The sequence below is a fragment of the Galeopterus variegatus genome, unplaced genomic scaffold (assembly GCF_000696425.1).
Source record: "Galeopterus variegatus unplaced genomic scaffold, G_variegatus-3.0.2 Scaffold7234, whole genome shotgun sequence".
In the NCBI taxonomy this organism is placed as follows: domain Eukaryota; kingdom Metazoa; phylum Chordata; class Mammalia; order Dermoptera; family Cynocephalidae; genus Galeopterus; species Galeopterus variegatus.
In genome coordinates this window covers 100,279-111,097 of record NW_007733345.1, presented here as the reverse complement: position 1 = coordinate 111,097, position 10,819 = coordinate 100,279, and the positions used below count along the sequence as shown (strand labels likewise).

General features: G+C 39.6%; 1 protein-coding gene across 1 annotated transcript in view; it reads left to right on the top strand.

Annotated features, from left to right (window-relative positions):
- Positions 1-1,064: 1,064 nt before the first annotated feature.
- IL1RL2 (interleukin 1 receptor-like 2) overlaps positions 1,065-10,819 on the top strand; it is a 39,351-nt gene continuing 29,596 nt past the window's right edge. Inside the window, exons 1-3 of the mRNA XM_008591736.1 lie at positions 1,065-1,073; positions 2,156-2,315; positions 6,449-6,523. Of these exons, the coding sequence (XP_008589958.1) occupies positions 1,065-1,073; positions 2,156-2,315; positions 6,449-6,523 (244 nt within the window). The remainder of the gene's footprint in view (positions 1,074-2,155; positions 2,316-6,448; positions 6,524-10,819) is intronic.

Sequence of the window (10,819 nt, the reverse complement as noted above, 5' to 3'; positions counted from 1 at the left end):
CAGTTTTATCTCCGTAACTCTCCTATACCCACTGCATCTTAGCAGAATGAACGTTGCTGTTTTGTGTCTCTGAAACATTGTACATGCTGAGTCGGGGTTGTTGTTCTTGGTGTCTAAAATATGGACATTCACATGTTAGCTGCTATTGTTATTAATATTTTAATTTTAAATCTTGTTAGTGTAACATCACCTTAAAATTCTAAAATAAAAATCAAGGCTTGCTGAGAATTTAAAATGTAAAATAATGCTCCAGTGGATCAGAATAGAGGCAGTCCAGATTAACATTAATATGATTAAATATTTGCATATCTTGAAAGAAACAGTGAGTTGATCAGAAAGGAGACTGCTCAGCAGTGGAACATAGGAAAAGAGGCCCAGTGTGTGTTTGCCTGTTCTGTAAAGGAGACACCGCACTGTGAGTCTGATGCCTTCACCACTCTGACTCTTACCAGCAACTCCCATTCTATTTGGTAAACAATTGTCCTATAGTAATTCGGTTTCCCATATAAGGTATTTATAGGGAAATAATGTAAGACTTCTAGTTAGCCATACTTCACACTGTAAATAAACAAAGGTTCGTTCTGGCTTTATTTGTTGAGTTTCACCCTGCAAGGTGGATCCATTCACACTGTTCCGTGGTGGAGAATGAGGTATGGCTCTGAACTGTGATTAACTAAGTGATGAGAGAGCTCAATACCTGGGCAATTACATCTTGATTTAACTAGGGGTTTACATGTTTGTTTTATCTATTACATTAAATGGCCAGGGTCTCTGACAGGGTTAAGAGCAGGACCGCAGATGTTTGAATGGATAAGTGGACTCAGTCAGGCAGTGACTCTGTGGAGGGAGCTTCCTGCAGGAAGGGGAACAGGTTTGAGGAGGTCAAAAGTGTGAGATGGAACCAGTGGCAATTAGCATGAGAATGTGAGCTCCGCACAGGACAGGTGGATGGTGAGGCTTGTCCTCTGGGTGGCTGCTGAGGATGACAAGAGAGAAAGGCCTTCCTGAGACTAGCTGCTCTTCAGTTGGCTGGGTGTGAGGTTGTTCCCTGTTGCAGCGGAGGCATGGGCGACGTGAGAAGTTATGTGACATCTGCTCTCCCTAAGCCTGGCTGGCATTCTTTGGCTATTGTTCAGGCCTCCAAATAAGATGCTAGTGAAGAGTTACTTTGGATTTTGGTAAAGTCTGGCCCCCAATTGGTGGAGAAGATGTAACAGCCTGTAACACAGAGGAGCAGTCACTATTCACCTGGACTTGTAGCCTTGGCAAAGGGGCTTGGTGCCACTAGGTGGGGGTCCACTGGGAGAGATGGGCCCCTATAGGTGGAGGACATTCCTGCCTGTTCATGGCCTCTTGCCAAAATCCTTTATGACCCAGGCACAATATTCCTCCAGGAAGTCTTACTTTCAGCCTACGTAGGCCTCTGTCCTCGCAGTTCCTATTAGACTTAATGTTTCTGTCACTCATTTTAGCCTGTAAAATATTCTTTGTCAAGTCACCTGGATATGCTTACACACAGAGAGACTGGGCAAGGAATTCTTGCTGTGTATATCTATCTGTCTGTCTGTCTATCTGTATTAGTCCATTTCTGTTGCTTATAACATAAATACCTGAAACTGGGTAATTTGTAAAGAAAATATTTATTGCTTATAGTTTCAGAGGCTGAGAAGTCCAAATCCAGGGAACACATCTGATGAGGGCCTTCTTTGGTGGTGACTTCAATGACACAGGGTGTCACATTGTGAGAAAGGCAGAAACAAGAGATAGAACTTCTCATGTGCTCACCTTTTAAAGCCATCAGAACCATGCCCATGACCACCATTAAACCATCAAATGGAATGATCCACTCACTACGGCATGGGCCTCACAATCTAATCACCAATTCAAGGTTGTGCTTTTCAGTTATCATAATAGGATTTTCCACCCTCAACAGTTGCAGTGGGAGTTAAGCTTCAGTGAGTTTGGGGGGACAATCCACAGCTCTACCTACCTCCCTCCCTATTATCTTACAGTTAGATTGTAAATTACCTAAGGTCTAGGGATACCATTGTATCTCCCACAGTTCATGGGATGGTGCTAACTAGGGGTGTAACTAGTAACCCCCAAATATTCATTGGATTGAATTTTTGTGTTTTTTAAATTTTTTTCTATTCAGGACTGTAGAGAGATTGAAGGGGAGCGGTTTACTTCTCGGGAAAAAAAGCTTTTGGTGCAGAATGTGTCAGCCGAGGACGGAGGGAACTATGCATGTCAAGCCAGACTGACGCACATGGGGAAACAGTACGTGGTTTTAAATGGCATCGCTGTGAACATCAGTAAGTGTGCTCGTGTCTGTGGCCTGGCCTTCCTTGTGCTTTGTGTGAGCTGGCTGGCTTTGCGCAGAAGCGATCCTGATCTTGATTTTCCTGAATGTTAGCAGGCTCTCCACCCTGCCGCTGTTAGAATCAGGTACACGGAGTGAGGCAGAAGGGCGAGGAGCTCAGTTTTCTCTCCGCAAAACAGAATACTCAGAGCTCTAGGTTTACTTGTGAAAATTCAATGAGAGCATGTCTCGAGAGTAGCTAGGTGCCTGACAAGGTGCAGGCGTTCGGTGAATGGCAGACATTCTCAGCACTGCTCTCCCTGCCTTGGCTTCGCTGTTGTGAGTGTTTCGACAGGCTGTTCCCGCTGTGGCCTCCCTGCCTCGGGCTCTGCAGACGTCAGGGGCTCTGGGCTGGTGCCAGCATAAGCAACTGCTCGTGGGACTTTAGTTCTTGACCCAGAGCAGCCAGTTCTCTTGAACATATATATGCCCTCGAGGTTTGAAAGCAGGATCTTAGGGATGGAAGAAACCCTAAAAATAGTTTAGCTCAGGCCATTATTTTACAGAGGCCCAGGAGGGGAGCAACTTACTGAAGTTCACAAAGCTGGCGAGTTTCAGAAACAGGGCCAGAACTCGGGCCTGCAGTGACCAGACAAGCTTTTTGCCTTTTATATACACCGGACAAGGAACCCCTGCTATGCCGTTTCTGCATTTTCTTCAGTAGAGAGTTGTTTTCTACGTTTATTCATCTAGATCGAAAGGACTAAAGGCTGGATATTTCTTCAACTTACACCTTCACGTTTGTCTCCAACTTCTGTCAGACCCACTCGAGCTGTCTCTTGATGATGTGGCCTCCTTCGGGGATCTGCTCAGCATGGATGGATCCCTGCCATCCCCCGAGACAGGCTGCAGGCAGATCCAGGCCAGGGCCCTTCACCCGTAGAGCCCAACAACTCCCTGCTCCAGCCCTGTGCTACCCACTTGGGTCCTTCTCCTCTCATCCTCCAGTGTTCTTTGCTGCAATTGCTCATTTGATTTAAATGTTTTTCGGTGGTCTTTCATTTTAATTCTGTTTGCTAAGAGCCCTTAATCAAGAAAATTAATTGTATTAGGTATTATGATTTTTATGCTCTTGGGTTTTCTGCTGACTGTTCTCTTTCTGAAAATAAGCATGTTCCTCATCTTGTTCACTGTTGAATCCCTGGCACCTAGCCCAGTGCCTGGCCTAGACTAGGCACAGATCTACTTATTAACCAAGTGATTGACTACCATAACACTTTCGGCTTACACTGGTAGATGAGGGAACTTTTTGAAAGGTGAAATTTCTAAGGTAAAATAAAAAATACCTCAAAAGGTCACTAGGTACAATAGTCTGTATTTTATGCCAGTTCAATAAACATTTATTTATGATGTGTTATATGCCAAAGGTTATGTTAGATAATGACACCTGCCAATGTCAAAAATGATAATTCAAAGATGAAATACTTGTTCTTTCTATTGAGAAACTTTCAGCCTGGTAGTAGTGAATGGAGAGATATAATGGACCATTTTAACATCAGTGCTAAGGATAGAGTTGTAGACAGTGTCTGGAGAGTGAGAAAAAAAATCAGGAGTCACAACAGAGGCAAGGGTTCCGAGAGGAAATGAATTCTCAGATGAATTTTCAAGGATGAGTAGGGTTTGTAGAAGTCAAGAAAGTGTGGAGGGGTTTCTAGGCAGAGAGGACAGCATAAGTCAAAGTGTACAAGTGTCAGAAGACGTCATGGTTTACCTTGGATCTAAAGCCAGTTTCATTAGCGCACAAGTAAGAACGAGATGAGGAGCAGCGGGAGCCGAGGCTGTAGAGTTAAACAGGGGCAAGGTCAAGGAGGCCACTTATACGTGGGCTTTACCACACGACCGCTGAAGGGCCCTTGGCCAGGTGCAAGTGCACAGTGACAAGGCTGCATTGGGATGGGAGCGATCGGTCTTGACAATGGTTGAGGCCAACGTTGACGAAGGTCTCAAGGCCTGGAGACCCCACAAGAGGCTGCTGCAGTATCCAGAAGAGTGCTGCTAGTCTGAGCTGGGGTGGAGGCCGGGGCATTTCATCTTCAGATGGTCATTTAGTGACATTTTACTGAGAGCCTAGCAAGGCCCAGTCCTGTGCCAGGCAGAGAGAACATGACAGTGAGGAAAAGAGCCATCACTATTGTTCCGATGAAGTTTAAGCCTGAGAGGGAGGGGAGGCAGAGATTAATCAGATGATCCACTAATGGGATGTGTAATTACCAAGAAGAACAAGGCAGTGAAGGAAAGGAAAATATGAGCTCAAACAGACCAGGACCATGGAGAAGGCAGTGGCTCAGGTAAACGTCCCTGATAACAGTGATGCGGACAGTCAGGAAGCATTAACTGGGTGATGGAATGGGCGTGGTTTTTCCAGACTGAGGGAGTGGCAGAAGTGAAGGCTCTGGAACAAGAGGGACCATGGTGTGTCTGAAGGATGGAAAGCAGGCAGGTTGGGCTGGAGGGATGCTGAGTGAGGGTGGTCACAGTAGGTGATGAGGTTGGAGAAGTACTCAAGGGCCAAGATCAGACGGAATCCTGAAATCCAATGTGGGAAAGTGTGGTTTTGTTCTAAGAACAATGACAATCAGCCAGAGAGGTTGAGAGCAAGAGAGTAGCATGGCATGATTTTCATTTCTGAAGCAGCTGTCTGGCTACTGTGCACAGAATGATCCATACATGAACGGGAGTAGTGATTAGGAGGCAGGTGCAGAAGTGCAGGTGAGACATCAGGTAGGCTCGGGGAACATGCTGACACTGAAGATGGAGAGATATGGATGGGTTCAAGGCATCTTAGGAGGTAAGCGCCACAGGTCTTAGTATTGGATTGAATAGGGAGAGTAAGGAATATGGTGGGTTAAGGAAACTAGGCCTCTTGGCATACGCTACTGACCAGATGGTGATGCTATTCAATGAAATAAGATAGCTCTGGAGAAAACCCAGATCTCGGAGTGAGATCATGAGCTTGGTCATTCCTATGCAGAGTATGAGGTGACTTTGAGATGCCCATGTGGAAATGTCGAGCTGACCATGGCCTATATGGGTCCGGAGCTTAGAGGAAGGCCTGGAGGTACGACTTTCAAAGTCATTGGCCTGTATATGGTAATTGAAGAGGTGGATGTGAACGAGATTGCTTAGGAGGAGTAGAGACTAGAAAATAGAAGGCTCAGGAGTGAAGCAAGAGGCATAGACCGAGAAATGTTGGGAGGGAAAGTCAGTTGGACTTGGGGATGGAGAAGCTGAAGAGGGTGAGAGAAAAAGCTGTTTCCTAAAATGACTTCCAGATTTTACATGTGTGTGATCTAGTGTGTGGTGGGACATTAAGTAACTTCTGTTTGGGACATGCTGAATTTAAATTGTTTGTGGAATGCACAAATGTTATGGCCATCATACAGGACATGTGTTCTTGCATTGTTCCTAGCTTCCATTTTATAACTTTTCCACATCCCACTGCAAATGTATAGGAGAATATGGGATTAAATAGGTAATTGCTAAATTTTGATGGGCAAACAGAAAAGGAAAGAAGTGGAGAAAGACTAATGGCAAGGAGTCCAGAGAGCCAACACAAAGTGACAGTCATAAAGTGGGTGATGGAGTGAAAGAGCCAGTCATAAAGTGGGTGAAAGAGTTGAAGAATAACAGAAGGGGAAGGACGTAAAAGAACGTGAGAAGCAGGGTTGGAGGAGGGAAGGGTGGACTGAAGACAGAGCGTTAGGGTCAGTAGTCCTCTCTACCTAGGACCTAAGCCACAGCTTTGCTTGTAGACACTGCTTGAAATGTGTATTTGGATTTTTAGGTAGTGAGATTTTGTTATACAATCTCATTAGTTTAAATTTATGTCAAATATATAATGGTCAAAGTGAACTCTCTTGCTAGCTCAGCTTCTAGTTCTTTTCTCTTTAGCAATTCAATTATTTCTGGTTGAAAAATGTGCATTATGGAGTGGTATTTTGTCATGCCATGGGTTTTGTTTTTTCTTGACCAGTGTTTTTTAAGGGTCTGCTCTGTGCTGTGCTTTCTTCATGCTATTGCATTAAAGAACTTGGGAATGTATCCTACGTGATTCTAATGCAACTTTCTATTGGAATGATTTATTAGCAGAAAGATCCGGAGATGGAAGGAGAATCCCTAAAATCACTTATCCAAAAAACAATTCAATTGAAGTACCACTTGGTGAGTAGTCATTGAAACCGTTGAAACTACCAAGGGCAGAGTTCATTATGTCCACATATTCTAGTGAATATTTTGAATTTCATAGTTGAAGACAAATCCCATACACATCCAGTTTCTAGCTTTGGATATACCCATGCTCGTCAGGAGAGACAACAAAATTAAAAAAACAAGAGAACTGAAGCTTGGGGAAGTTGTGGCATTGGAGGTCTGGCAATGGGCACCATGGGTGTAAATGATTATTGTAAATCTGTTCATGCAAAGGCAATGAAAATGTAAAAATAATTCCTGACAAAGACAATACATAATATAAAACTACTAATAAATAATTGATCAGGAAGGATGGATTATATTATCTTACACTGGAAAGTGTTTTAAAGGAGTAGGAGAAATTATCATGTTATGTTCCTTAATTTACATAGGAAAGGATCAACAAACATTGTTTCAGTTTGTGACCTAAGAAGAGAAAAAGGGGCTCAAATTATTTTTTAAAACTTAGAGGTAATCACTAGTAAAATAAAGACATGTTTATTTGAAGACATGAAAAGCAAATTAAACAAAGTCTCCATTAAAAGATGCTCAGGTCGAGTTGAATACTAAAATCCAATTATATGTTCTCCTCAAAAAGCACATATCTAAAAAAGCATGACCTAGAAGTTAAAAATAAATGCATAAGCAAGATATCACTTGTAAAACTTACTGCAGACAGTCAGGTTGGTGATACTAAACTTTCAGTCTCATATCTTTCAAGGACAAAAAGGTTAAATGACAAATTGTATCAATTTATATTAATGCAAGTTACAACACCTCCCCAAATAGAAATTTTTATGTGTCAAATAGCGGTGCATCAAAATATATGAAGCTAAAGGCTCAGACATACAAGGACAGAACAATAAGACAACACAATGGTTTCAGTTGCAGTGGGAAACTAACACGCTCTGGCTTTGACAGGATTTACTAGGCAGATAAGAATCTACAGGATTTGAATAATATGATAGGAATAATGTATTTAATAGATCACTGTCATAAACGTCTATGAAAAACAGAATCCCCCAAGAGGAAATTATATAGACCACATGGTATAATCATAATGCATTATATCTAGAAATTTGTAATTAAAGTCAAAACAAAGAAAAGAATTTTACTCATTAAGTATGTGGGTGACGGATTTGTTAATGAGCTTGACTTAATCATTCCACAATGTAAACACATCTCAAAACATTACATGGTACCCATAAATATATATAAGTATTATTTGTCAATTAGAAATTTAACAAATTTTTTAAAAGGAAGATTAAACAACAAACCCATCTTATAGTTATTTGATTTTTTTGGTTAGAGATTAAACCAAAGCTACAGTTATAGGATACTTAGAAAATAGCGATAGTGAGGATTCTTCATATCAAACTTTGTGGCATGTGACTAACGCTGCGCTCTAGACATGTTTATATCTTTAAGTGTTATCATTATTAATAAGTGTAGAAATAATTAAAATACATAAATTAACCATTTAATTATTTAAAAAGAGCAGCTAAACAACAAAAATAAAAGCAGAAAATAATAAATTTATTAAAAGAAAAAACCAAAATGAATAATAAGTGCCAGAGTTGCTTCTGAGGTATTTTGTTATCATTATTAATAAGTGTAGAAATAATTAAAATACATAAATTAACCATTTAATTATTTTAAAAGAGCAGCTGAACAACAAAAATAAAAGCAGAAAATAATAAATTTATTAAAAGAAAAAACCAAAATGAATAATAAGTGCCAGAGTTGCTTCTGAGGTATTAGAGTTGACATGGGGGTGGAGGTGGAGGGGCGAGAAGATAAATAAACTTCCAGAAAATCTAATCCCCTAAATGCAGAGAAATCCAGATATAAAAGACTTAAAAATGTGAAAGTTTATAAAACAACAACTGGTAAGGAGAACTAAGCCTATATGTTTTAAGGAGAGTTCTTTTAAATTTTCAAGGAAATAATAATGTCTGTGATAAATGATAATTGTCTACCTATAACTCACTTGTGAACACTCTTGTGGATTTCATAAATACCTAGAAAAACAAGTTTGCCTGTTATATTTCTCTTAATTGACTTTGTTCCCTGCTTCTGTCTTTGGAAATTTTAATCAACATTTTTAGATAATTAAAAGGCAAGAGATGTAAATCTTGGAAGGAGACAGATAAACATATAATTATTTTAAATGATCTATGCATATTTACTTGGAAATTTTAAGAAAATTATCTAGAAAATTACTACTGCTAGCAATTGTTTAATAAGCTTATTTCAATACAGCATAAACTTTCAAAACTAATAGCATTTTTACATGCCTGCAATAATCATATATTATGTAATTGGGGAATATCGTTAATAATTGCAATAAAAATAACAAAATGTTAAGAAAGAAACTGAATAAGAAATTTGAAAGACTTGCCTACTTTTTAAAAATTATAACATTTTAAGGTAGGAAATGAAAAAAGACATGTTTTAATGAAATTCCTTATCATGTTCTTAAATGGGAGCACTTAATATTAAAAATGTATTTCTGCTAGATTAATATATAAGTTTAATATAATACCAATTAAATTTCACTGAATGTCCTGGACCTTGCCAAAGCATTTCTAAAATTTATCTCAAAAATGCTAGATACAGCCAAAAAAAAATTGAATAGAAGAAATAGAGACCTTTTCTTGTAAGTATTAAAGTATAATATAGGCTAGAATAAGTAACTACTGCTGTTTACGTATGAACAGATGACTGAAAGTAAAAGAACAACAACAGAAATCCAATAAACAAATTAGCATAATTCCTAGAATTTACAGGAATTTAGTTAAAAGAGATTTATGGCATTTAACGATGTATAGGGAAAAGGAGATGTGATAAATGTTAGTATAACTCGTTAAATTTGAAGAAAATGTGGTTTATTCCTTATCTCACATCAGAAATGAAATTAAATTTTGATAAGTTAAAGAAATATATATAAAAACTAAACCACAAGACTGCCATGAGAACATATAGATAAATTTTTATCTTTTCTAACCTCAGAATGCACTTTCTTTTGGAAGGGGCATCAGAATTCAGTGTTCGTAGGACCAGCCTGTGGCTCACTCGGAAGAGTGCAGTGCTGATAACACCAAGGCCATGGGTTCAGATCCTATATAGGGATGGCTGGTTCACTCACTGGCTCAGCGTGGTGCTGACAACACCAAGTCAAGGGTTGAGATCCCCTTACCAGTCATCTTTAAAAAAAAAAGAAAAAAAGAATTCGATGTTCATTATTCAATTGTTTGTCAATACTCATGCTTTAAAATCTATAAAGTCTTTTTTTTTTTTGCAGAGTAGTATTCCATTGTGTAGATATACCCCAGTTGCCTTATCCACTCATCTGATGATGGACATTTGGGCTGGTTCCAACTCTTGGCTATTGTAAATAGTGCTGCAATAAACATCGGAGTACAGGTATCCCTTTGACATGATGATTTCCATTCCTGTGGGTATATTCCCAGCAGTGGAATAGCTGGGTCATATGGTAGATCTATCTGTAATTATTTGAGGAACCTCTATACAATTTTCCATAAAGACTGCACCATTTTGCAGTCCCACCAACAGTGTATGAGAGTTCCTTTTTCTCCGCAACCTCTCCAACATTTATCATTCTCAGTCTTTTGGATATTAGCCATCCTGACTGGAGTGAGGTGGTATCTCAAAGTGGTTTTGATTTGCATTTCCCGGATGCTGAGTGATGTTGAGCATTTTTTCATGTGCCTGTTGGCCATTTGTATGTCTTGCTTTGAGAAATGCCTATTTAGACCCTTTACCTATTTTTTAATTGGGTTATTTGTTTTTTTGCTATAAAGTTGTTTTATTTCCTTGTATATTCTGGATATTAATCCTTTGTCAGATGTAAATTTTGCAAATGTTTTCTCCCCCTCTTTTGGTTGTCTTTTCACTCTGCAAATTATTTCTTTTGCTGTGCAGAAGCTTTTTGTTTGATATAATCCCATTTGTTTAGTTTTCCTTTGGTTGCCTGTGTTTTCAGGGTTGTATTCATGAGGTCTCTACCCACTCCTACTTCCTGGAGTGTTTCCCATATGTTTTCTTTAAGGAGTTTTATTGTTTCAGGGTGTGTATTTAATTCTTTAATCCATTTTCAGTTGATCCTGGTATATGGTGAGAGATACGGGTCTAGTTTCATTCTCCTGCATATGGATATCCAGTTTTCAAAGCACCATTTGCTGAAGAGGCAGTCTCTTCCCCAGTGTGTAGACTTGGTGCCTTTGTCAAAGATCAGATGGCTGTAGG